Source organism: Coffea eugenioides, chromosome 9, assembly GCF_003713205.1.
Source record: "Coffea eugenioides isolate CCC68of chromosome 9, Ceug_1.0, whole genome shotgun sequence".
Taxonomy (NCBI): domain Eukaryota; kingdom Viridiplantae; phylum Streptophyta; class Magnoliopsida; order Gentianales; family Rubiaceae; genus Coffea; species Coffea eugenioides.
Window position 1 is genome coordinate 42,494,433 of NC_040043.1, and position 22,960 is coordinate 42,517,392.

At 35.6% G+C, this 22,960-nt stretch overlaps 3 protein-coding genes across 4 annotated transcripts; 2 read left to right on the plus strand and 1 right to left on the minus strand.

The window, feature by feature from the left end:
• The first annotated feature begins 645 nt into the window (after positions 1-645).
• Positions 646-3,435, plus strand: LOC113782737 (G-type lectin S-receptor-like serine/threonine-protein kinase At1g34300). Its single transcript, XM_027328641.1, has one exon. The coding sequence runs from the start codon at positions 769-771 to the stop codon at positions 3,190-3,192; it is 2,424 nt and encodes an 807-aa protein (XP_027184442.1). The 5' UTR covers positions 646-768; the 3' UTR covers positions 3,193-3,435.
• A 2,246-nt stretch (positions 3,436-5,681) lies between these two features.
• LOC113783857 (G-type lectin S-receptor-like serine/threonine-protein kinase At1g34300) lies at positions 5,682-8,527 on the plus strand. The gene has a single exon (XM_027330099.1). It carries the CDS (start codon positions 5,732-5,734, stop codon positions 8,120-8,122), a length of 2,391 nt encoding a protein of 796 aa, XP_027185900.1. The 5' UTR covers positions 5,682-5,731; the 3' UTR covers positions 8,123-8,527.
• A 4,382-nt stretch (positions 8,528-12,909) lies between these two features.
• Positions 12,910-22,269, minus strand: LOC113748427 (protein POLLEN DEFECTIVE IN GUIDANCE 1). 2 transcript variants are annotated; one of them, XM_027291978.1, is made up of 11 exons: positions 21,593-22,268; positions 18,390-18,541; positions 17,566-17,669; positions 16,160-16,248; positions 15,917-15,990; positions 14,783-14,933; positions 14,519-14,686; positions 14,125-14,222; positions 13,892-14,014; positions 13,698-13,766; positions 12,910-13,487 (listed from the first exon to the last, which is right to left on the minus strand). In XM_027291978.1, exons 1-11 carry the CDS (start codon positions 22,212-22,214, stop codon positions 13,284-13,286), a joined length of 1,854 nt encoding a protein of 617 aa, XP_027147779.1. In that variant the 5' UTR covers positions 22,215-22,268; the 3' UTR covers positions 12,910-13,283. The 2 variants fall into 2 exon arrangements, with proteins under 2 accessions (XP_027147779.1, XP_027147780.1); XM_027291979.1 differs by lacking the exon at positions 13,892-14,014 and having other exon boundaries at positions 21,593-22,269.
• Between the last annotated feature and the right edge of the window lie 691 nt (positions 22,270-22,960).

The window sequence follows — 22,960 nt, forward strand, 5'->3', positions numbered from 1 at the left end:
ATCCCAAATAATATTTTGCTTACACCTCAAACACATTTTTCAATCCACTTTTTTATATTCCCAACTAATTTTTATCTCACATACATCATATCATAAAAAATGTTACAGTAATTATTTCAAATAATACTCTATCCAAACACACTCGTGTGAACCACTAAAAAGATCAATGAGTGAGCCATTAAAAGCTCACAGATTTGTCTTTTTTGTTGGTGGAATTTGTTTTTTTAAGCACTATCATTATATAAAAGATTAATCATTTATCTTGTGTTTTCCAAGACTCTTAATACTAAATATCAATTTGTCATACAATTGTCTATTTGCAAGTGTTATTACCATTTTCATCTTTTTTCTTCTATAATCTACACAATAGTCAATACTGCAATATATCTTCAAAAAGAGAAAGAAAATTTGTCATTATACCTAACATTGTTTTAAAATTTAAGAAAAAAATATGTGCTATGAGCAGATCCTTGAGTTTTTTTTTTTGGGTTCTTGCAGAGGAAGTATTTACTACACCAGTAAGCAACTTGAAAAACAGTTAGCAAATGAAGAAGAAAAGAAAGTAAAAGAAATTTGGTCTATGGTCATGATTCAGATGAACCAGAATTGAACCTTATCATCAAACTTCAAAAGCCGCCATAGATAGAATAACCAAATGACCAAAACAGTACTAAGCTCAGAATCTTCACCTCATGTATTATATATCCATTCAGATTATACACATTAAACAGATTCCATGTTCCATTCAAGTTTTTCTTTGTCCATACCATGTCTCTGTTGCTCTTCTTCTTCATCAGCTTTAGCCTCTCAAATCTTCAATTTTCAACCTCCCAACAACAGCAAAACATCTCATCTTTCTCCAATTTAGATTCACCATGGACTCCAGATCAGAACAAAATCCTTCTTTCTCCCAACTCCACCTTTGCTGCAGGCTTTTTCCCACTGCCCTCTTCACCAAGCCTCTTTACATTCTCAGTTTGGTATTATAGCATCCCAAACAAGACAATAGTCTGGTCTGCAAATGATAACTCCCCTGTTAGCAACTCTGCTTCTTTAGTCATTTCGCCGTCAGGGGTATTAACCTTGATTAACAGCTCTTATGGTCAAAATTTGTGGCCTTCAAGGCCTGTTAGCAACTCAAACTCCACACAACTCATCCTCCAGGAAAGTGGCAACTTGGTCTTTGGGACATGGCAAAGTTTTGCTAATCCAACTAATACAATTCTTCCCAGTCAGAATATTAATGGTACAATTTTAACTTCCAAGAATGGGAAGTTCAAGTTTATCAAGTCTAATCAACTAGTTTACAATGACAATCCCTCCAACTACTGGAGCATTGGTAATGCTTTTCTCAGCTTGGATAATCTGGGGAAGATTTCCATGGCGAACGGCTTTTCTTACATTTCGTCAGACTATGGGGATAAGAAGTTGAGAAGACTGACTCTTGATGAAGATGGTAATCTCAGACATTACAGCTTTAATCCAATTTCTGGTGTGTGGACAGATGTTTGGAGGGCCATGTACAATTTGTGTCGAATTCAAGGTACTTGTGGTCTTAATGCTATCTGTGTATATGATCCTTTGGTTACTTTTGTTTCTTGCACATGCCCTCCAGGATTCAAGAAAAATTCTCTTGATCCCAATTCTTGTGATAGGATAAATCCAATTACAGACCTGAAAAGTACCAAGTTTTTACAATTGGATTATGTCAATTTTACTGGAGGAACAAACCTGACATTTTTTATGGTGTCAAATTTCACCACTTGCCAAGCTGAATGCCTAAGGAGGCAAAATTGCCTGGGATTTCTGTACAGGTATGATGGTACTACTACTTGCATACTTCAATTGGACAGACTTTTTTATGCATATTGGTCCTCAGGTGTTAAGGGTGCCTTTTTCTTGAGGGTTGATAAATCTGAGACAGCCACTGAACCAAAATTCACTGGCCTGACCTCTGTCTTGGAAACTTCTTGTCCTGTCACAATTAGGCTTCCATTTCCACCGGAAGAGTCCTCTGCCACCACTAGGAATATTGTGATTATATCTATATTTTTGGCAGCTGAATTGATTAGTGGGGTTTTCTTTTTTTGGGCTTTTCTCAAGAAGTACACTAAGTATAGGGACATGGCTAGGACATTTGGGCTTGAGAGTGTACCAGCAGGTGGACCTAAAAGGTTTAGCTATTCTGAAATTAGAGAGGCAACCAAAAATTTTTCTCAAGTTGTTGGAAAAGGTGGTTTTGGTATTGTTTACAAAGGAAATTTAAGGGATGGTAGGGTTGTTGCTGTTAAGGTTTTGAAAAATGTTACAGGCGGGGATTCTGATTTTTGGGCTGAGGTAACAATTATTGCCCGGATGCACCATCTCAATTTGGTCACATTATGGGGTTTTTGTACTGAGAAGGGTAGGAGGATGCTAGTGTACGAGTATGTGGCCAATGGCTCGTTAGACAAGTTCATTTTTCAGAAAAACGTTGATACATCAAATCTGCAACGAGAAAATATTTCGAATTCGAGTTTAGGTCAAAGACCTGTGCTTGAATTGAATATCCGATATCGGATTGCAGTTGGTGTGGCAAGAGCAATTGCATACTTGCATGAAGAATGTTTAGAATGGGTGCTACATTGTGACATAAAACCTGAAAACATCCTTTTGGGGGAAGATTTTTGCCCAAAGGTATCCGATTTCGGGCTAGCCAAGTTGAAGACAAAGGAGGACAGAATGAGCATGTCCGGAATCCGGGGCACCCGCGGATACTTGGCGCCGGAGTGGGTTCGAGGTGATCGACAAATTACGTCAAAATCCGATGTCTACAGTTTTGGCATGGTTCTGTTGGAAATAGTGACTGGTGTGAGAAATTTTGAGCAACAAAATTCAAAGATGGAGAGTGATCAGTGGTATCTTCCAATGTGGGCATTTGATAAGGTGTTCAAGGAAATGAATGTTGATGAGGTCTTGGACCCAAAAATCAGGCAGTCTCATGAAAACAGATCCCATTTAGATATAGTCAATAGGATGGTGAAGACAGCAATGTGGTGCCTTCAGGATAGACCAGATGATAGGCCATCAATGGGAAAAGTGGCCAAGATGTTGGAAGGGACAGTGGAGATCACAGAACCTAAAAGGCCTGTAATATTCTACCTGGGGACGGATGAACATACTGGGACTTTGAACAACCCTACCCAACATTAGTCCTATGAAATGTAGATTGCAGAGCTTTTAGATTGATGATTCTCTACAGACGCCTATCTTTCTACCATGTAAAAATCAGTTTTGTCAATTGCTACAGTGTTGTGATAGAAGTTACTATATTACAGCTTTAGCACTAACTCTAGAAAATTAGTAGGGTGACAAATTTAGTTCCCTTGTGATCTAAAGTCAGTACACTTTTGCAATGTGATACGAAAATGGATAGCAGGGAAAAAGTTTCATTTTTTTTTTTGGCTTAAGGAAAAAGTAATTTTGATTTCTATCCTTTTTTTTTTAAAAGAGCAACATCTATTAATTTCTACACTAATAAATATCATGGAAGGATCCAATAGGGCAAGGTAGGAGTTGGAAAAAGACTCGAAATTTTAACCACATAAATTCTGGGATAAATTGGAGTTTGAAGGTCCCTCCTAATAGTTAACTTAGAGAACCACTAGGAACAACCAAAGACCAGGGGAGGGCTCTTAAGTAATATTGTTAAACTCATCGGATTGCGACTCAATTAAAATATTAGGTCGAGGGTCAATTGATCGGATCGATCGGACCATTCTAAAAAATCCACTGACGTTAGCATGATATCATAATTATTTTATATTTTATAAGTTTCAGAAGTATTAAAATTAAGTTCTTAGTTATATTCGGCCAATCATACAAAATGTTTCAAAAATATTAGACTTGCAATCAAATATACACCTAAAAATTATATATAAAATGTAAATTTATGGCTAAAATATGTCTATTCTCCAAAATTACTTGAAAAACTAAATTAAAACAAATTAATGCAAGTTGGAATCATTGATGCTAAATTGATAAGATGATAGGGATGAAAACAACTTGGTTTAGTGATCATTCAGGAAAGCGAGTGATTTTGGTATTTCCACTAAGTGGGTAGCATTTTCTTATTCTTATAAATAAATGAAAGTGTTACAATTTAGGTAACTCAAATTATGCATGGGGAAAATAAGAAAGAAAAAATTGAGAACCAGATCAACCAGTTGAATCAAGCCATTGGTTTAGCCAATTTTTGATGGTTTTGATTGATTTTGATCAAAGCAGTTTTGTACTACAAACTAACTCGAAAAGAATGCTGGTTCACGTCCGATCCGATTCGGATCTAACAATACTGCTCTTAAGGTTTTCCCTATTGCCAAGGGTGGGAAAGGTTAAAAAAACAAAAAAAAATTTAGATGAATGATTTTTAATAACATTTTTACAACTGGAAAACTTATAAGAGAATTATTTTGAAGGATAAAGGAATTTTTGCTCTTTTTACTCTTTTAAATAGTACAATAGAAAACTGATGGATGTTATCCTCTTGATTTTAGCTTGATACAAGTCAAGTGACAATGCAAGTTTAAGGGGTGGGGGCAGGGGAGGGAGTTAGGGAGGGATAAATGAATGGCACGGAAGAAGTGGGTGTAAATGAAAGATTCCAGTCTCGAGACCACTCATTTACACTAAAAAAAAATCTCTTAGAATAGTTATTTTAAAAAAAGTTGACAATGCATGTTCACGTCTGAATGACCAAGAAAAAGAATATTGTACCACTCACAAGAGTCTTTTATCATTAATTTACTCCCATCCCCTACGTGAAAGACAAACTAAAGAATACAATGGATCTTTTCAAAGTACAATTTTTTAAAAATTCAAACATCTTTTGATCTTATAAATAATTTGTTAAAAGACTTTCTATAGCAAAATTTTGATAAAAGAATGCTCAAAACAAGCATCGAAATGGTTAATTCAACGAAAAACTTTAAGATTAATCCTTCATGATTTCTCAATATAATTTTCTTCTTTTTACTCTAATACGAATAGATATGTGACACATATACTCTATTTAAATTCTAATTTTTTTAACATGTGACGTGCACTCAAGCATTTCAGGTAGAAAAATTATTTACTTATAATATTGAAAAGAATAATCCAATACTTTAATATTATAGTCTTTTTCATTAGGCTCACGAGATCTTATCTTAGCCCCACTTGCCATAAAGGCATTGCAACTAGTCAATTACCAGCTACCAAGAATGAAGGGCAAGACGGTTGTTAATGACAATTACTTTGAATGATTTAATATTTTTTAAATAAAATATAATTTTACGTGAATTATTTGTATAATTTAATAATAGAGATATCAATTATTATATATATGATTCACATGAATAATAATAAAATATTATACTTCTGTTATAAAAATATATAAAATATTTATATAAAATTATAAAATATTTAAAAAAATATTACACTAATCAAAAACGATTGGTCTAAATACCGCGTCACGCTCTCCAACAGGTCACGTTCCCCAAAAGGGACGATAGGCCAGAAGCCAAGCCGACCCAGCACGTGCGCTAAAAAAGACTCGTCATTTGAAAATAGCCAACCTTATGGACTTTCAACGTCAACTCAATCGACCGAGAAACGTCCTCTTTTTCTCCCAGTTCTCACAATTATGTAATCCAATTCCTCGGCTCTCAATTCTACACTTCCCATTCACATTCCTTCCCTCCCTCCTCCGATTATGTATCCTTTGATCTTCTTCATCATCTTAAGCATCTCAAATCTTCATTTCTCAAAATCCCAACTCCAAAAACCAAAAGTTTTGTCATCCTTTTCCATTTCTAACTCATCATGGACTCCAACCAAGAACCAAATCCTTCTTTCTCCTAACTCTACTTTTGCTGCAGGCTTTCTCCCTTTGCCTTCTTCTCCAAATCTTTACACATTCTCAGTTTGGTACTATGGAATAACCGAAAACAATGCTAGCATAGTATGGACCGCCAATTATGACTCCCCTGTTAATAGTTCAGCTTCATTGATCATCAAACCGACTGGGGAGCTGAGCTTAAGCACCCCTTCTGGTAAAAATCTCTGGCCTTCAAGACCTGTTAGCAGAAGAAACACAACAGCTCTCATTCTTCAAGAAAGTGGGAATTTGGTTTTTGGTGATTGGGCAAGTTTTGTTTATCCCACTACTACAATGCTTCCCAATCAGAATATTACAAATGCAAAGAGAGTTCTTTCCAGTATGAATGGGAAGTTCAAGTTTTATGAGTCTAAAGAACTTGTGTACAACGGAGATCCAGATTATTACTGGACTGCTGACAATGCCTTCTTGAACGTGGATGATCAGGGGAGGATTTCAAAAGGAAACTTCCAATCATTCATTTCATCAGACCTGGGAGATCAGAAGTTGAGAAGGTTGACTCTTGATGAAGATGGAAATCTCAGGCTTTACAGCTATGACTCAAGCTTGGATCAATGGGCAACTGTATGGCAAGCCGTGTTCAACTTGTGTCAAATTAAAGGTACGTGCGGCGCAAATGCTATATGTATGTATGAAACTTCAGATTCCTCTACTTCTTGTGTATGTCCACCAGGGTTCAAGAAAAGCTCCCATGATTCCTGTGAAAGGAAAATTCCATTGACTGATTTGAAAAACAGCAACTTCTTCCGTCTGGATTATGTGAATTTTACCGGAGCAGCGAACTCTTCAAGTATTCAGAATTTGGCTTTATCTGATTGTCAAGCTAAATGCTTGGCTGGAGATAATTGTCAAGGCTTTCAGTTCAAATATGATGGCAAAAATGACTGCATACTTCTGATGGAAAGACTAGATTATGGGTTCTGGTCTCCAGGTACTGAAACTGTCATGTTTTTGAGGGTTGATAGCTCTGAAACAGATGAAAATCCAGAGTTCACTGGTATGACAACCTTAATGGAAACAGCTTGTCCTGTTACAATCAAGCTCCCCTTACCACCTGAAGAATCCAGGGCTACAACTAGGAATATTGTGATCATCACAACTATTTTTGCTGCTGAACTGATTAGTGGTATTTTCTTCTTCTGGACCTTTGTCAAGAAGTACACTAAGTATAGGGACATGGCTAGGACATTTGGTCTTGAAGTCATGCCTGCAGGTGGTCTTAAAAAGTTCAGTTATGCTGAGCTGAAAGATGCTACAAAAAATTTCTCTGATGTTATTGGAAGAGGTGGTTTTGGTACTGTTTACAAAGGAGTTTTAGGTGATGGCAGGGTAGTCGCTGTTAAGGCCCTGAAAAATGTTGCAGGAGGGGATGCTGATTTTTGGGCTGAGGTAAATATTATAGCCCGGATGCATCATCTGAATTTGGTCAGGCTATGGGGGTTTTGTACTGAGAAGAATAGGAGGTTGTTGGTTTATGAGCATGTGCCTAATGGCTCACTGGACAAGTTCATTTTCCAAAGAGATTTGGTCAATTTGGATCTTGACGAATCTCCACAGGAATTGGCTGACCGGAAACCCGTCCTTGATTGGAATATCCGGTACCGGATCGCCCTCGGCGTGGCACGGGCAATTGCTTACCTGCATGAGGAATGTTTAGAATGGGTGCTGCATTGTGACATTAAGCCTGAGAACATCCTCCTGGGAGATGATTTTTGCCCAAAAGTATCAGACTTTGGGTTGGCTAAATTGAAGAAAAAGGAGGACATCGTGACCAAGTCAAGGTTCCGGGGCACACCTGGATATTTGGCTCCCGAATGGCTCCGACCGGAGCCCATTACGTCGAAATCCGACGTCTACAGCTTTGGATTGGTGTTACTGGAAATGGTAGCTGGTAAGAGGAATTTTGATCAGCAGAACTCAGAGGTGGACAGTCATGAATGGTACTTTCCAAGTTGGGCATTTGACAAGGTGTTCAAAGAAATGAACGTTGATGACATTTTGGACCCAATAATCAAGCATTCTTATGACAGCACTGCACATTTTGATATGGTCAATAGGATGGTCAAGACAGCTATGTGGTGCCTTCAAGACCGGGCGGAAAATAGGCCAACAATGGGAAAGGTAGCCAAGATGTTGGAAGGGACCGTGGAGATCATTGAGCCGAAAAGACCCACAATTTTCTTCATTAGAGATGAGGATGACTAGTCCATCAATGTGGCAGTTTCCATGACTCAAACTCAACCGATTGACACGTTAAGCAATTGACTGTTAAATCTCTGTCTTCTCCTTTCTCTGTCAATAATTTGGAGTCTCTTTTTGAGGGGAAAAAGAAATCCATTAATGTACCAGGAATAATGCTGCAAATGTAAATCGTCACTGGTCCATGCTGATTTGTACTCATTCCCAGATTTCTACGCTATAGCTTTTGAACATGAAGAAATAAAAGCATAGTTCTGTATGATGACATTCTAGAGAAGATTGTTCAAACAAGATTTCTCCAGTAGCTAGCTGTCTAGGTCTAGGGGTCAATAAGGTGATTCCAACCTTGGTTGTTTGTGGTGTAATGTACTGTATGGAAAATATTTTGTTTGAGTAATTTCAGCATTTGGACTCTCGAGCTAAATTACACAATCGGATTTTTTTTTGAAAAAAAAGGGGAATTGTTAATAATGGAAAATTTTTGTACTTAATTATTTGTTAATGGGCTTAAGTGGAGCACCGGTGACAAAAGGGGAGTGCAATTAATTATTCTCATGTTTAAATACTCGAATGCTAAGTATAAGGATTGAAAGATAAACCAAATTGTTCAAATACTCAAATCAAGTTTGACTTGGTAGGAGCGTGTTCAAACTTAGTTTACCAAGTAGATTGTTTGAAGTTCATCCGTCACGCAATTTTCACTTTTAATGAACACAGAATCTTAGATGACTTATGCCGAAAAGGCCAATTCTGATGGTCGATGAATTTTCCAGTTTATGATTGTTGAACCTTTTCCAGCCTCTGAAATTATTGTTGGAAATTCTTGATTATCAATTTAACTCGACCTGGCTTCTCATTATTTGTCAAGAGTCGACATGTTAATCAAGAAGTGACTAGCTTCCATAAAAATTCAGACAGTAACCATGGCCACTAATCTTTGATGATTGGCAAGATCTTCGACATGGAAGGAAATTGTTGGGATTTCAAACATAATAAAACTAGAATATGCTAAAATATGGAAACCAGAATTAATCAATTTCCCAGTATACAGTTTCCCTACATTATTATTTCCAAAGAATTATTGCTATTTTCTTATTTTTATATAATGGGGTTTGAACTTTGAAGTAAGTAAAAGAATGTTTACTTGGAACGTTTTCTACGAAGGAAAGCTTTCTAAGATATTGAATGTAAAATTATACTATGTTTCTTCCTAAATATAATTTAACGGCGATTAAAATTAAAGGAAGCCTAAACCTAATTCTATAAGTACTGCCCCCCCATGTATTTGTTCACAAAAGTAATAACAACAATTAGAGTATCCTTCATCTTTGACAAATCTGATTGAGGATTTGGAGAACGAAAAGGAAGAAGTTCATCCTCTTGATTTCGATGGCGCATTACGCTGATGCGGTAATCCTAGATTTACCTTTTATGTTTCTGTTATTCTCTAATTAATGATCTACCATATAAAAAGTCCCCATAGATAAAGCAGTAATTGTCTAGATCTTGAAATTATTGTAGATTTTAATAATGAATCTTGCACCTTAAATTGTATTTATGATTAATTAATTGCCATTGTGGGAGAATTTTTAATCAGTTGCAATAATAACACGAGGGTTTTGTTGACTAGCCCTAGGCAGCCATGGGAAAGTTCAAAGACTGGACTTGTATGCTACGTTTACACTTTCCCAGAAGGAGCCTTTAGATGCTTAGTTGCCTTCTATGCAATTTTTGTCTTTTTGAGGAATAAATTTGTGATTATGTCTGATTGAGGCTCTGTTGGTGATTAGTTATTAGTTATTACAGTATAAAAGTTTGGACTATTTTCTGCAATTAGTGCAGATTTTATGGAATGGAAGGATCGATATTTGTTTTATCAAAAAAAAAGTTGAACTATTTTCTGTTCTTTTGGCTTCATATGCTCAGTCTTGTACTGGTCTCATAACCTGTCTATGAAGAAGCAGTTTCAATAGATTCATGGATTTGAGTTCGAAATCCAGAATCGACAATTGAGATAACAATTATACTTGATGCTTGGTTCACATCAATAGCTTAAAAAGCAAGAAATCCAATTTTTGTAGTTAAGAGTGAAGCTTGTATTTCCATAGCTCCGTCGTATTGTTCACGTTTGATTATTTCGGGTGATTTTAGATTTTAATTTTGGATAATTAATTTTTTTTTTATATTCATGTTTTCTTTTCTATCTAAATTTTAGATCTTTTTAAGAGTGAAAAAAAAGATTAAATGTAAAATTATTATTTCTATATTCACTTGTCATAATCAACTTTTACAAAATCTAGAGTAATATTGCTCAATAGTGTGATTATTTTTTATTTTTTGGATAAACTAATGAAAACCCTTTATTCTGCTAATACTTTCAATGGGTACAACTTCAACTTTGTGGTAAGGTGAACATCTAATCAAACATCATCAAGTTTTCTGTCTTTGACACTGATTTGAAGATTCGGTCCTATGAAACTCAAAATAAAAGAAACAGATCAAATCGAATGCAATTTGATTTTTCAAGTTCATCTCCTGAAATCAACCTAAAAAATATAGCTTGTGATTCTGATCTTTGTCTTTTTCATAATGTTACTTGTCTGTAGCAATCCTAAAATCAATGTTATTTTGATTTTCCTACATACTATTTTGTAGGCTTGTGTTTTGAAAGTGAACGTTCACTGCGATGCATGCAAGATGAAGACAATGGAAATCCTTAGCTCCATCATTGGTAATTACTTAATTACTCACTTCTTCGCTCTCTCTCTCTCTCTCTTGATACATAGGAATAAATGAGAATATTGCAAGGTATCTTACAACAAATTAGATATGTGAGATCTATCGAATAGTTGATCATTGGTGTTTATTACTTATTATTATTATGTTTTTTTGGTATTGATCACTTAGTTGATCACTCTCTTTTTTTAATATCAGTAGAAGGATTCAAATTCGAAATCTTTTAGTTACACTCCTTCCCTCGAGACCACCTAACTCACTCCCCATCCCCCCACTTAATTGGTCACTCACTTCATGAATCATTAATTAATTTAAGATTGGTGTGTAGGCACCTATGCTTGACTCAGATTGTTTTTTTTTTTTCTTTTTCCAGTTTCTCTAGTGCAGTATGAAAAAAGGATAGGAAAAAAAAAGAATAGAAAGCAAAAAAAGGGAAAACAAGAGAGTTGATTTTGCCCAAAAGGGGGTTAATTTTATTCACAAAAAAATCTTTTAGTTATCATTGCTTGGGCCATTTTGTTTTTGTATTAATCTACAGGAAATATTAACTGCACTCCACTTTTTGTTAATCGCACTTCCTATATTATTTTTATCATATCGACTTCATTTATTAGACTATGAGATAAAATAAATGATAAGAGTGTGATTAACAAAAAGTGAAGTGCGACAAACATTTTTCAAAGTTAATTATCCATCATCCCATGGTTTATCATTTTTTTTCAAGTAAATATTGATATCCTCAAAATCAAACACGCAAGTGCTGTTTCTATGAACTCTGTTGTAGGGGTATATTCTGTCTCCATAGATGCAGAAAAAGGGCTTGCAAAGATTTACGGTGAGGTTGATCCAAACATGCTTATGAGGGCAATAGCAAGAGCCGGGAAACATGCAGAGCTAGTTCATCTTGACGTAAAGCATCCACAAATCAAAGCAAACGCTTCACATAGTCGCCGGCTCGGCTACAGTTCTGATACGCTGGAGAACTACTGTGGCAACGAGCATGTTGCAGGGAGTTCGTTGCCTGATGGTGCTTATTATGGGCACGAGCAGTGCTATTATCCCAATTCATACGACAGAACAAACGTAGGATATGTGCCCTCATATCCTTATCAGCCAGGATACAACAATCCATATGATGATGAGAGCTTCAATACTTGCACCATAATGTGAAAACTTGCATGGCTAGAATGTTTTACGTGTTTGTTCTGTTTAATATATATACCTCCCTTTTCTATGATTGCAAGTTTGTCAAGTGTGGAAGAGTTCGAACTTGGCAGTACCAAAAGTCAATGAGAGTTGAGGAATGAGTATTTAAAAGAGGAGAATTTGTATTATTATTTAGTGGTAAATTACACTTGAGTTTGCTTTTTAATTGGTTTGGGGCAAATGCATTTACTAGTATTGTAGAATTCTTCTATTATTAATACCTAGTTTTTATGAGTTATGACCAATTTTTATTTATTATTTTTGCAAATCATGATAGGCCATTTCTTTTTTCTTTTTTTTTTTATTAGAGTAAAATCTCAGGAACTAATATAATCAGTTGCACTTTACACTCTTTAAGATATTTTAATCCCCATTAAAAGCTCAATAGTTATTCGAAGTGACACCTTATTTTCAATTAGGGGATTTCTGCATTTAACTATTTTCATTATTTGTTCTTTTGCTAGTAGTTAGGTTATGTGAATGATTGTGTGAAAATCTCATTATCCGGAACTTAATTTTTTTCATCATTCTTTAATATTTGTATTGATGGGATTTTGATTTCATCTCTACCAAATCTGTTAACAGTCCTTTACACAACTTCATTTATTTGCTGATTTAGTCTGTGAATTCTTTTGCATCAATGCCTACCACAAGATGTCATATACAAGGTTGGCATGTGTGGCCAATTAATCGAAATGCTAATACTTGGGGAGAAAAGTGTCCAACACTCGAGCCTCAATCTAAGCATTGTTGATGCAGGCATGATTTATTGGGAAGCCTCAATGTTCCCAGTGCCATGAGAGGCAATCAAAAGTCAAAAGCCTTCTAATGGTACCAGAAGAGATTTCGACGAAGTAGAAAAATTTCTCCAACAAAGTTGCTATTTTCACAACTTTCATGAACACTGTACAATGCATTCATCCCATATGTAGCCGTTGAAGTTTGTGTACAACACTACTACTTTCAAAATGCTTGCTTAATGTTCTTTCTAAGAAGAGAAGACAAAATTGGGGTATCACATGAAGTTATATGACCTTGATGGGCATTATTCAGCAAAATTGCCCAGATTAACATCTGTTCCGGGTCAAATATCTAAGCATATCAGTATTCTTGATTTGCTGTTCAATGGAGATCCTCACCGTCTCTGTTACGATATGGGGTACGAGAATTTCCAGGCATTTCGAGAGTTAAACTCCATGTTTGTCCAATAATTATTCTCTCAAAATCAGTCTTTGTGAAGTTTTCTTCTGCTGTCGCACCTCCTAATATACCACCAGGCATGCTTTTGAAGGCCCATGCCGACCAACAGCTTGAGGCTAGAAAGCATCACAAAGGTCATAGCAGCCAGGAGCAAAATCCAGAAGAGTCTCCAAAGAAAAGGACTAAAAGGTAGATGAGCTGCATAAACTGGGCGCAGAACTCGGATCACCTGTTGAACACAAAAGACGAAGGGAAAGAATCTCGTCAAAACTTTCTCAGCTCCGGGACTAAGAACCGAACTGAGCTTTTACTAAGTTGGCATTAGTAAGTATGAAAGGGGGGTGAGCTTGAATACTGAAGACAACAAAGGACTTTTGAAAGTCGGCAAAATAGGAAATCACAGGTTGAGTAGCAACTAAAACAAGCAATAAATGCTTACCAAACAAGCTGGTGCCAATGGAACGAAAACAAGACTTCTCTTCCCACTCTCTGTTTGTATCTTTAGAGTCTGACAAATGCATAAACACATTAGGACTAAACCATGGCAGTAGATATTCATGATGCAAAAGGAAAAAAGATTGCAAAAATGGGATGCTAACAGACTCTAGAACATAAAATGGGAAAAAAAAACACCTGTCTGCAAAGATCTTCCAAGAATTCCGAGAAAGATTCAGGCTTTATGTCATTGAATTTTGCAATGAATGAATGCTTAATTACATCGATCATCACTTCACATATAAAAACAACAAAAGCATTCTGCAAGGTATGGTCAACAATCATAAGCATCAAGATGCCAAGTACATACACAAATTCCATTCACACTCAATTGTTCCATCACACCAGAACATATAGTGTGAGATACTCACATAAAGGAAGCTTTTAAACCAATGACCCTCGGCTTCCAGGATATTTTGAGCTAACACAAACAAAAGAAAAGCTGAAATATGGAACCGCTCCACTGCATCTGGTAAGACACAAAGGTTGCAAGAGAAAAAAGGCATAAGTTGGGTAAAAGAAAATCAAGAGCATTGTAGAGGCACTAAGTCCAACATTTCAATACCCCAATGCACGTATTAGAGGAGATGAGGAAACATTATGAGATTGAGAATTTCAGGAACAAAATAAAAACAGATGAAATAAGAACTAGTTATCTGTTTGGAGATACCAATGAAAGGTATATAATATGCTTCGCGATAGACGTTGAAACCAAATTGCTATCAAAAAGTTGAATGCTTTGTATAAGAAAAGAAAATTACTCACCAAAATATGTGAGATTGTGAATATTATCCTTGCTAAAACGTTTGAAGACATTGCTCTTTATCTCAGCAAAATTGTTGGAGACTAGCAGAGCGAATAATGCATTATTATGAGCAACTATGCAAGTAGACAGAGTAATACCCTGAGCTAACAGAATAAATGAGTGCACAAGTATTAAGAGTTAAGGAAAAACATAATTAGAGAGTAAAAGGTCACATGGCAAAACAACAAAAAAATTTTCATAAGCTGCTCTAGAGACAAGGATATTGGATGCACTGACAGCCAATGCCTCATCCTTAATGAATCTCCACTGCCATTCTTGCATGCTTTCCACTGAACAATTTGCAAGTCCATCTGCTGTATTAAACAACGTCTGCATGACATCTCCCCCAAAACTTTGGCATAGTCTATCAAATATCTGGGCAAGCACCAGTTGTTATAGACCTTTCAGCCTCTACAATAAATTGAAATAGATAATTGAAAGTAACAGTAGATTAAGAAACATACATTTCGAACAATAAGTACAATAAAAGATCAAAGAATAGATTATAGCATTGCCTTTCTGCACTCAGCCAACAGCCAAGTCATAAAACGAAGATTATGACCTTTAGAATCACCACCCTCAAAAAATATGAGAGATGTACTAAAAAGGATAGTCTGGACATTTGATTAATCACAAGAGTAATCACAGCAATATATGTAGGATGGACAACAATATTAGTCAACCACCAAAATGAGGAGAAAAAATTGGGTCTACATTACATAATAGCACTTGAATAAGATGAAAGTATAATGCTGGAATTAAGTTAGTCAGCCATGATTAGCCACAATAGTAGCAAAGCAAGCACTAAATACTACCAAAGATGTCACTTAGCTCAAAACAGATTTTTTAGATATGGTATATAATCAGAAATACCAAGATAAAAGGCAAAATAACTCAACGTAAAACTCAATCCATATATTGGTCTTTCGGCATACATATACAAGTACATAAATAAATTTACATGTAAATAACCATAAATATGAATTTATGTAACACATACACATGTGTATCATTATGCATGCACTAAAACTAAGTGCATTTATACACATACACCAAGCGTAAAACCAAACTAGGTCTTCTGGTCCAGAAAGTAAAATTTGCAACAGTTGGAAAAATACAAAAGAAGGAAAGTTCAAGGACATTTTTCTATCTCTTTCAAAATAATTCCTAACGAAATTTATGGAGCAGCATCATGAATGATTCCGGGGTGCATTGATATCAAAGATATCACCAACATTTTGAATCCTATATTTCCTTAGGAGTCAAGTTTTAATGAACAATACCAAATGTACAATCATTGAAATGTAGCTTTGCAAGCAAATAGACATCTTAATATAAACCCAACTGCAATTACTTACCTCCAAAACATTGTAGACAACATAAAGTTTAATTGTCCCTTGACCACGAATCATGTGATATATCCAGCTAATATCTGAAATAGCAAATCAAGGATAGCAAAAAAAAAGGTCAGTATCACCTATGAGGGAGAAGGTTCTAGTAAAACAATAAACATAGCAGGCAAAAATAACCAATTAAATGTGCATGAGCAGAAAAAAGGTGGAAGAAAGAACTAAAGGTTATAGAGGTTATAAAGGGTGAACCTGCTAGTTGTAATAGGGAGACTCCAATAGCCAAGACAATAAAACAGCCAATATCAGATAGTTCAGCTGCTGAGAGTCTCTTGAACTGCCTGCCATTGATATGGTTAAGTAATAATTAAAAAACCTACATACCATTGAGCTACAACCAAACAATCAGAAAGCAATATCAAAATGACGAAGGACACAACAGTCAAGTTCCTTGAATTTGGAGACAAATATCCTCCCCTTAAACAATTCATTACTTTATTATCCTGACAGCGGTAAAAGGCAAGATTTTGAGAAGGAATATGAATTTACAAGAAATCAGAATTTACGAAATTTGACTTCAGTGAGGAATTTTAAATTTGAACATCATAACTTAAATCAATCTGCACTTGCACAAACTCCACAAAAACATGGCAACATTAACTAATGACTAGCTTGATACATTTGATAAACAAACCCAACTTAAAAGAAATCTGTAGCTTCCATTCCTACGAAGTGTTAAAAAAATCATTCAAATGTCAATCAACCGTGAAAGATAATGCCTCAAGCTAGTTCCTTCACAACCTACAGAGCTTCTGTCAAACAATAACTAGCAGTCAACTAACACATCGATAGGACAAGGACAACACATAAGAAAAAGCAGTAAAAGGGTATGAGGAAAACAAGATTACAGTCCCTTATCCATTCCAAGGTGAAAAATTAATATATGGGTCAAGAATGCAAATTAAAGCTACGGAAATGGAAGATACAATGTTGTGTCTTCTCATTCCTTTGACGTTCCTGTAGCGATTTTTTTCCCCTTTCTGTATTGCGTAAGGAATTCATAATCCTGCAATATGGTGTCCTAACTTTAGAATGCAGACACTCTGGACCTAAATTTTAGACTCTACAAAAAGCTTTAGAGAAACACAAGAATATCAGATGTCTAACTTTCCAGATACCTTTAAGTTAAATGTAACATTCTCATTCTCGCCACCCCCTTCCCCACCCCCACAACCACATCAACCCCAGCTGCCCTCCCTCCCCTCATGGCCAATATATATATATATATATATATATATATATAGAAGAGATCCCATATTATGAGGCTGGCCCTAATTTAAGAATTGTCAAAAAAAAATCTATCCATCCAGAGAAGTCAAGGATAATAGTTTTTACTTTCAAAAATGGAAACTAAAATGCATGTCTAGAATATAGTTCGTACAATCTAAAATGGAAATGTTTGAGCTTTTTTCATTTGCTGGATTACTGATATCATCTCATCACTTGTTAGCATGGTGTTGTAAACTGACATGAATCTTGTGCATTTAGAATACTCATCTTAACTCTGGAAAACCCAATGGCTCTTTAAAGAGAAACAAATATAATTCCTCAACCTACTGATAAATCAAGAGCATATCTAAGAACGTGAAACAACTAACCTTGTTTTCAGAAGTCTATATAACATCATAGTTATCCGTGCTGGCATGATAGTTAACAGTGATAGAAATGAATCAAAGCAGACAAAGAAGCCAACATCGATGAGCTGCAACACATTGACATCGTTATAGTCCATCCCAGATAATGTCCAAGAAAGAAGTGCAATTGATTCAGAATGACTGTTCTATGGCATTAAATTCTTCCTTTATGGTATCAGTATATAAGTCCTGTATGAGAACAGAGTATCAGTTACAAACCCAAGGTCAAAAAATAGCTGGACATGCCAAAGGCTGCATTTGTTGATCTCTTAACCATTATTACAAGGAAATATAGCTTTTTCTGTTCATAGTAGTTTTATTTCTTCTCCAAAAATTTTCAAATATTGCATTTAATAGGTATGTAATTCAAGCATCCAGTGCAAAGTAGAAAATAAACACATCACATAGGTTATGCTTTCTAATTCATTTTGCATAGAACACTTTTAATACTATCCTAATACTATCCTATAGCATTACAAGAATTTGATATTATACAACAAGTCTTTATAACCTAGATGCCACTTTCTACACATGAGGAATTCTCCAGTTGTCTGACGCAAAAGGGTAAGGGAGACAGAACTAGACAAAGAGATTAAATCCCATATGCAATTAGCAACTTAAGATGGCTACCGTACCAAAGCAGACTCTTCAGAAGGATAAAATTATAGCATCCACAAAGAGCCTGTACTTATTGATTAATTGTTGGTAGAAAGCATGAAATCAGATAAAAGTATCATGGACATTCACTGCTCTCTTAGCTTAAGAGTAGAAAAAATGAGAAACTTCACCAGTTCACATCTCCATGGCAAGCGGAATATGGTATCATATACTCTTTCTCGATCTTTCTCATTACCAGGAGTGATTGTGCTCCTTAATGAATTTCCAGCATACATTTCTTCCAAAAAGTATTTCATAGGTGACTTCTCCAGAGGGTACGCCTCTAAAATGGAAACATGTTCAGCACAGTGAATTAGAAAATCAGTTATTGAGTTTGGCAATTCAACTAAAAATTACAGAACAAAAAAGCCTACTCGGACAAGTGTTAATTAATTCTCTTTTTGTGTAGGACTTTCAGCAATTACATAACTGACAACCTATAGACCGACACTGCACTTCTTATAGGTACAAAACAACTATGAGCATGCAGGAGTAGCATAAATAAACTGCGTGCCTAATGTATGCCTAGAATTTTTCAAAGGCAGCATCTGAACTAGTACATGGGAACATAAACTTGTATCCTGAGGAAATGTATAGAGTAAATGGAAAATCATTGTGGGTCACTTTACTTGGATCTCCCAAGCTGATAATTTCTGATATTTCAAATTCTTGTAGTCTGATGTTTAAGAACAACATGAGTAGGCTATCAAGAAATGAGCATGCATATATGCTAAAATTTTGATAAAATGCATCATTTAGATACAGAATTCAATCTTCCTTGGAACCCTCAATTTTTTTGGTTTAACTAGCCCTGTTTGACAACACTAAAGTCCGAAGTCCGAATTCTGAAACACTAAAGTCCAAAGTCTGAATTCTGAAATTTAAGGACTGAAAACGTTAAGTTGCTGACTTAATAAAGTTATATCTGTTTGATAACAATTTTTTTGTGCATGTGAGATAATATGTCAGTGCTAGTGTGTGTGTGTGTGAGAGAGAGAGAGCACAAACGAGAGAGTGTGGTAAAAGAAAAATGGTGTGTGCTTGTATGTGAAAGAAAGAGTGTATGAGAGAGAATATGTATTTATGTTTGATTAGAAAAGAGAGAAAAAAAGAGTGAGTGAAAGAGGAATGAAAAAATTGGTCCTTCTACCCGTTGTCAATTCAGCAAATTCACTGAAAAGTTTGCACTGAAAATTTTGAACACAAATTAAGTCGCGCTTAATGTATTAAGTGGTAAGGCATTCATGTTATCAAACATGCTGAACTTAAAAAATCTCTTAAATGGATTTATTTTCAGCATTAAGTTGAGTTATCAAATAGGGCCTTAGTTAGGATCATATTTCACGATACTTAATGATGAAGTAGACACTTGTTAATCATGTTAATTATGAAATGTTGTCATGAGTCAGAACAGGCTATGAACACTAAAGTTCAACTTCTTTATCATCATAAAGGGACTATTAGACAACCGAACAATGTAAAGCCAGCAGAAATATCAGCTTGTACTATGATTTTTAAATAATAATCAGAGTCCAAGACTCAGTACTGATGTTGAAGGCTACAACTCCAAAGATCTTGCTCAATCAGATCACACTGAGTGCCCTTGGAGAAGCTGGCTGTCATAGAATATGAAAATTTGACTTGCAAAAAGTTACTTCCAAGCTACAGAGAGCAATCTGATAATATCTGAAACACTGAAATGATTTCAGTTGACCCACAGAAAAAAAGTTTTGCTGAAAGGATAAATTTTAACCAGAAATTATATACTAATTTTGTTATTTAGTGCCCAAAACTGAAGCTCAAAGTACTGAAAGAAGAAACGTTCTATCAACTTATGTGAATTTAAACAATATAGGAGACATATCTACATTACTCACATGCACCTAATAGCGTGAGTGTAAGTGCTTTTTCTTCTGTATATAATATTCTCTATTGCATATGCTGATGTGCAGTTTACAAATACTACTATGCAAAAACCAGCATCAATATAGATTAAGGTCAGACTTCGTATATAGTGAGTTCAAGAAGCCCCTTTTTCGCATGTATTTTAATGGCAAGTTGCATGAGTGTGAAATAAATCTTCATTGCTACCAAGGTCAGACAGGATTTACAAGATTTTCACAACAAAAACAATTTTCCAACTTAATGATACAATTCATACTTAGTGCTCTACACAACTGACAAACTAGCTGTCACTGTAACTTTTCTTCTTTCCTAATTACAAGTGCGCATATAATGTCAATTGGACGAACTTAATAGAAAAAGAACTCTCATTCCTTCCTGCTGCACTTACTTCCCGCCTCATTAAGTTTAAATCTTAACCCATGACATTGAAACTTCATCCAAACTTTTCCTAGAGAAGAATATTCCCCAAGATCCCAAGACTTTCAATCTTTTAAATCCAACTTTCCCACATTTAGAACAATTCCCAAAAACATGTACTTTGTGATCTTTGTGATCAGCTCCTAAGACTAAAATTCCTAACTGGAGATCTAGCAGATCACCATAATTCCAGTTCAACCCAAACATCCAATCCTCAAAAGCAGGATAACATGAAGCAGAAAATTCCTAATATAACTTTCTAAATACTAGCATGGCATTGAAATATCAAGCTGTCCTTAATCTACAATTCACCAGTTCTTAAGAATCTCTGAACGCCTAATGTCTCTCAAGCAGACCTTGTAGTACAGAGTTCTAACAAAAAGAGCTTCTTTTGTTATGTTACAAAACTATGATAGCTTCTTAAAGGTAGCCTCCTAAATGTGTCATGATCAATGAACAAGATCATGTCACTATTTAAAACACAGAAATCTACCTGAAAGATCATGTCACTTTGTACTTTCTGGTCTCAATAATGAGCCAGCATGTATCTCTTCAAAGTAAACTTCCCACAAACAATTTTAAAAAAAAAACATTTTTTGGCTATAAAAGGCAAGTATAAATTCACAATTACATAAATTGAATTGTTATCCAGTAGGAATAAATTCACAATTGAATCTTTTTTTCACGCCCTCATTCTCTACAATTAAATTTCACTTCCGATTAGCCATTAACAGTCAATGGTAGCTATGAAACACAGTACAGAACCGACAAACAAACAATATAATGCTAGCAGACACAGTTTAGCATGTAACTGATCTTGAGTCTGAGCTTGTTTGATTGAAACAACAACCAAAGCTCATTCGAGTAGAGCTCAAGTTCGGCCTTGATTTTAATAATCAAGTAAACCTAGAATATAATTTCAACCTCATTAAATTTCCACTCTTTGAATTTGTTTAGAGATGTTTATACCCCTAAAATTAACATTAAAAAAAAATAACAAAACTTGACTTACGATTGGGATCTTCAGCCATCAATTTCTTCCAATCCAATGACTCCTCTTTCTCCAACTTCCTTCCGTTCATCTCAACCGTCGGTTTCTGGTGCTGCTGTTCCTGCAGCTTCGATTCTGCTTCATCTTCCTTAAAACTCTTGCTCTCAATCTCACCTCCATTATGTTTATCACCATTACAATTACCCTCCACCTCACTCCCCAATGACGTCACCCCGGACGTCACCTCCTCCGCTACAAAACTCACGTTCCTCTGCCTCAAATGCGGACTGTGATGAACCGTCCGCACCGAACAATCCCTTCCTCTTCTCTCCGGCTCCTCCGCCGCCGGCACCACCTTCGGATAAGTTTCAACCACGGTGCAACTATATTTATCAAGGAGAAACCCAGGCCCCCGATCAATTGCTTCTCCATCCCGGTCGGCTACTTTATCATTTCCCGATTTTTTAATCTTCTTTCTCTTCTTCCTTTTCTTGTGGTCCAATACGGCGCCGTCTCCGACGGTAGAGGAGGAGGCGGAGGGATCGGAAATGAAGCGGGGAATGGAAGTGACGTCGTCGGATTGGGCTTCGAGGGTGGTCAGGGTACTGAAAGATAATTTCCGTTGGGAGGATTTCAGCGGCATTTTAATTGAATCAGAAAAAATATTTGAGATTATAAATTAAAAAATAAGAATAAAATTGAAAAATAAAAGAAAAAAGAAGAGGAAATGGAAAAAAAAAAAATTCTGAAGTGAGAGTTTAGAAGAGGTTTTGTTGATGTTTTAAAGAAGAGAAGAAGAAGAAGAAGAAGAAGAAGAAGAGAGAGGAGTGTTCAGGGAATTGATGTACACGTAGATTTCGAGAGTTGGAGTCGGAATTACGTTATCTTGCCCAATATGAATATGCCACGTAGATTTTGATATACATTCTTGAAGAAATTTTTTATTTTAAAGGAAATTACTATTCATCAAAATCAATTTACCCCAGTAATTTCTTTTATTACCGCTAACAGCAGTCATTTTGAATGTGATGGTTCTGGGTAAAAAACTAAAAAATTGCTACATATTTATCTTTGGCTTTTTTTTTTTTTTTTTGAGGATTCAAGACTCACACGAGCAGAGCAATTCCTCACATTTTTCTGTCTCTTTCCTGCACTATCAACTAAAACATTGATTGGCTTGCGAAATATATAGTCCAATAAAGAAGATAAAAAGCAACGTCCAAATATGAAGAATAACGCTGATCCATATCTGGGATGTGGTATAAAAAAATAATTCAAATACCAATTTGAATAGTTACTAGAGGTGTTTAGATTGAGGATGACAATAAATAGGGTAAAATCCGATATTCTCATTATCCAATTCTATGATTAATCCGATTAGACGACTCA

Bases quoted from the DNA above. Each gene is read 5' to 3' on its own strand.
- LOC113782737 (XM_027328641.1), top strand. From the start codon at position 769: ATGTCTCTGTTGCTCTTCTTCTTCATCAGCTTTAGCCTCTCAAATCTT.
- LOC113783857 (XM_027330099.1), top strand. From the start codon at position 5,732: ATGTATCCTTTGATCTTCTTCATCATCTTAAGCATCTCAAATCTTCAT.
- LOC113748427 (XM_027291978.1), bottom strand. From the start codon at position 22,214: ATGCCGCTGAAATCCTCCCAACGGAAATTATCTTTCAGTACCCTGACC. The intron at 13,767-13,891 runs GTGTTTTTTTTT...TGCATTTGTCAG, and splicing joins TGGAAGATCTTTGCAGACAG to ACTCTAAAGATACAAACAGA. The intron at 13,488-13,697 runs GTAAGCATTTAT...TGTGTTCAACAG, and splicing joins CATTGGCACCAGCTTGTTTG to GTGATCCGAGTTCTGCGCCC.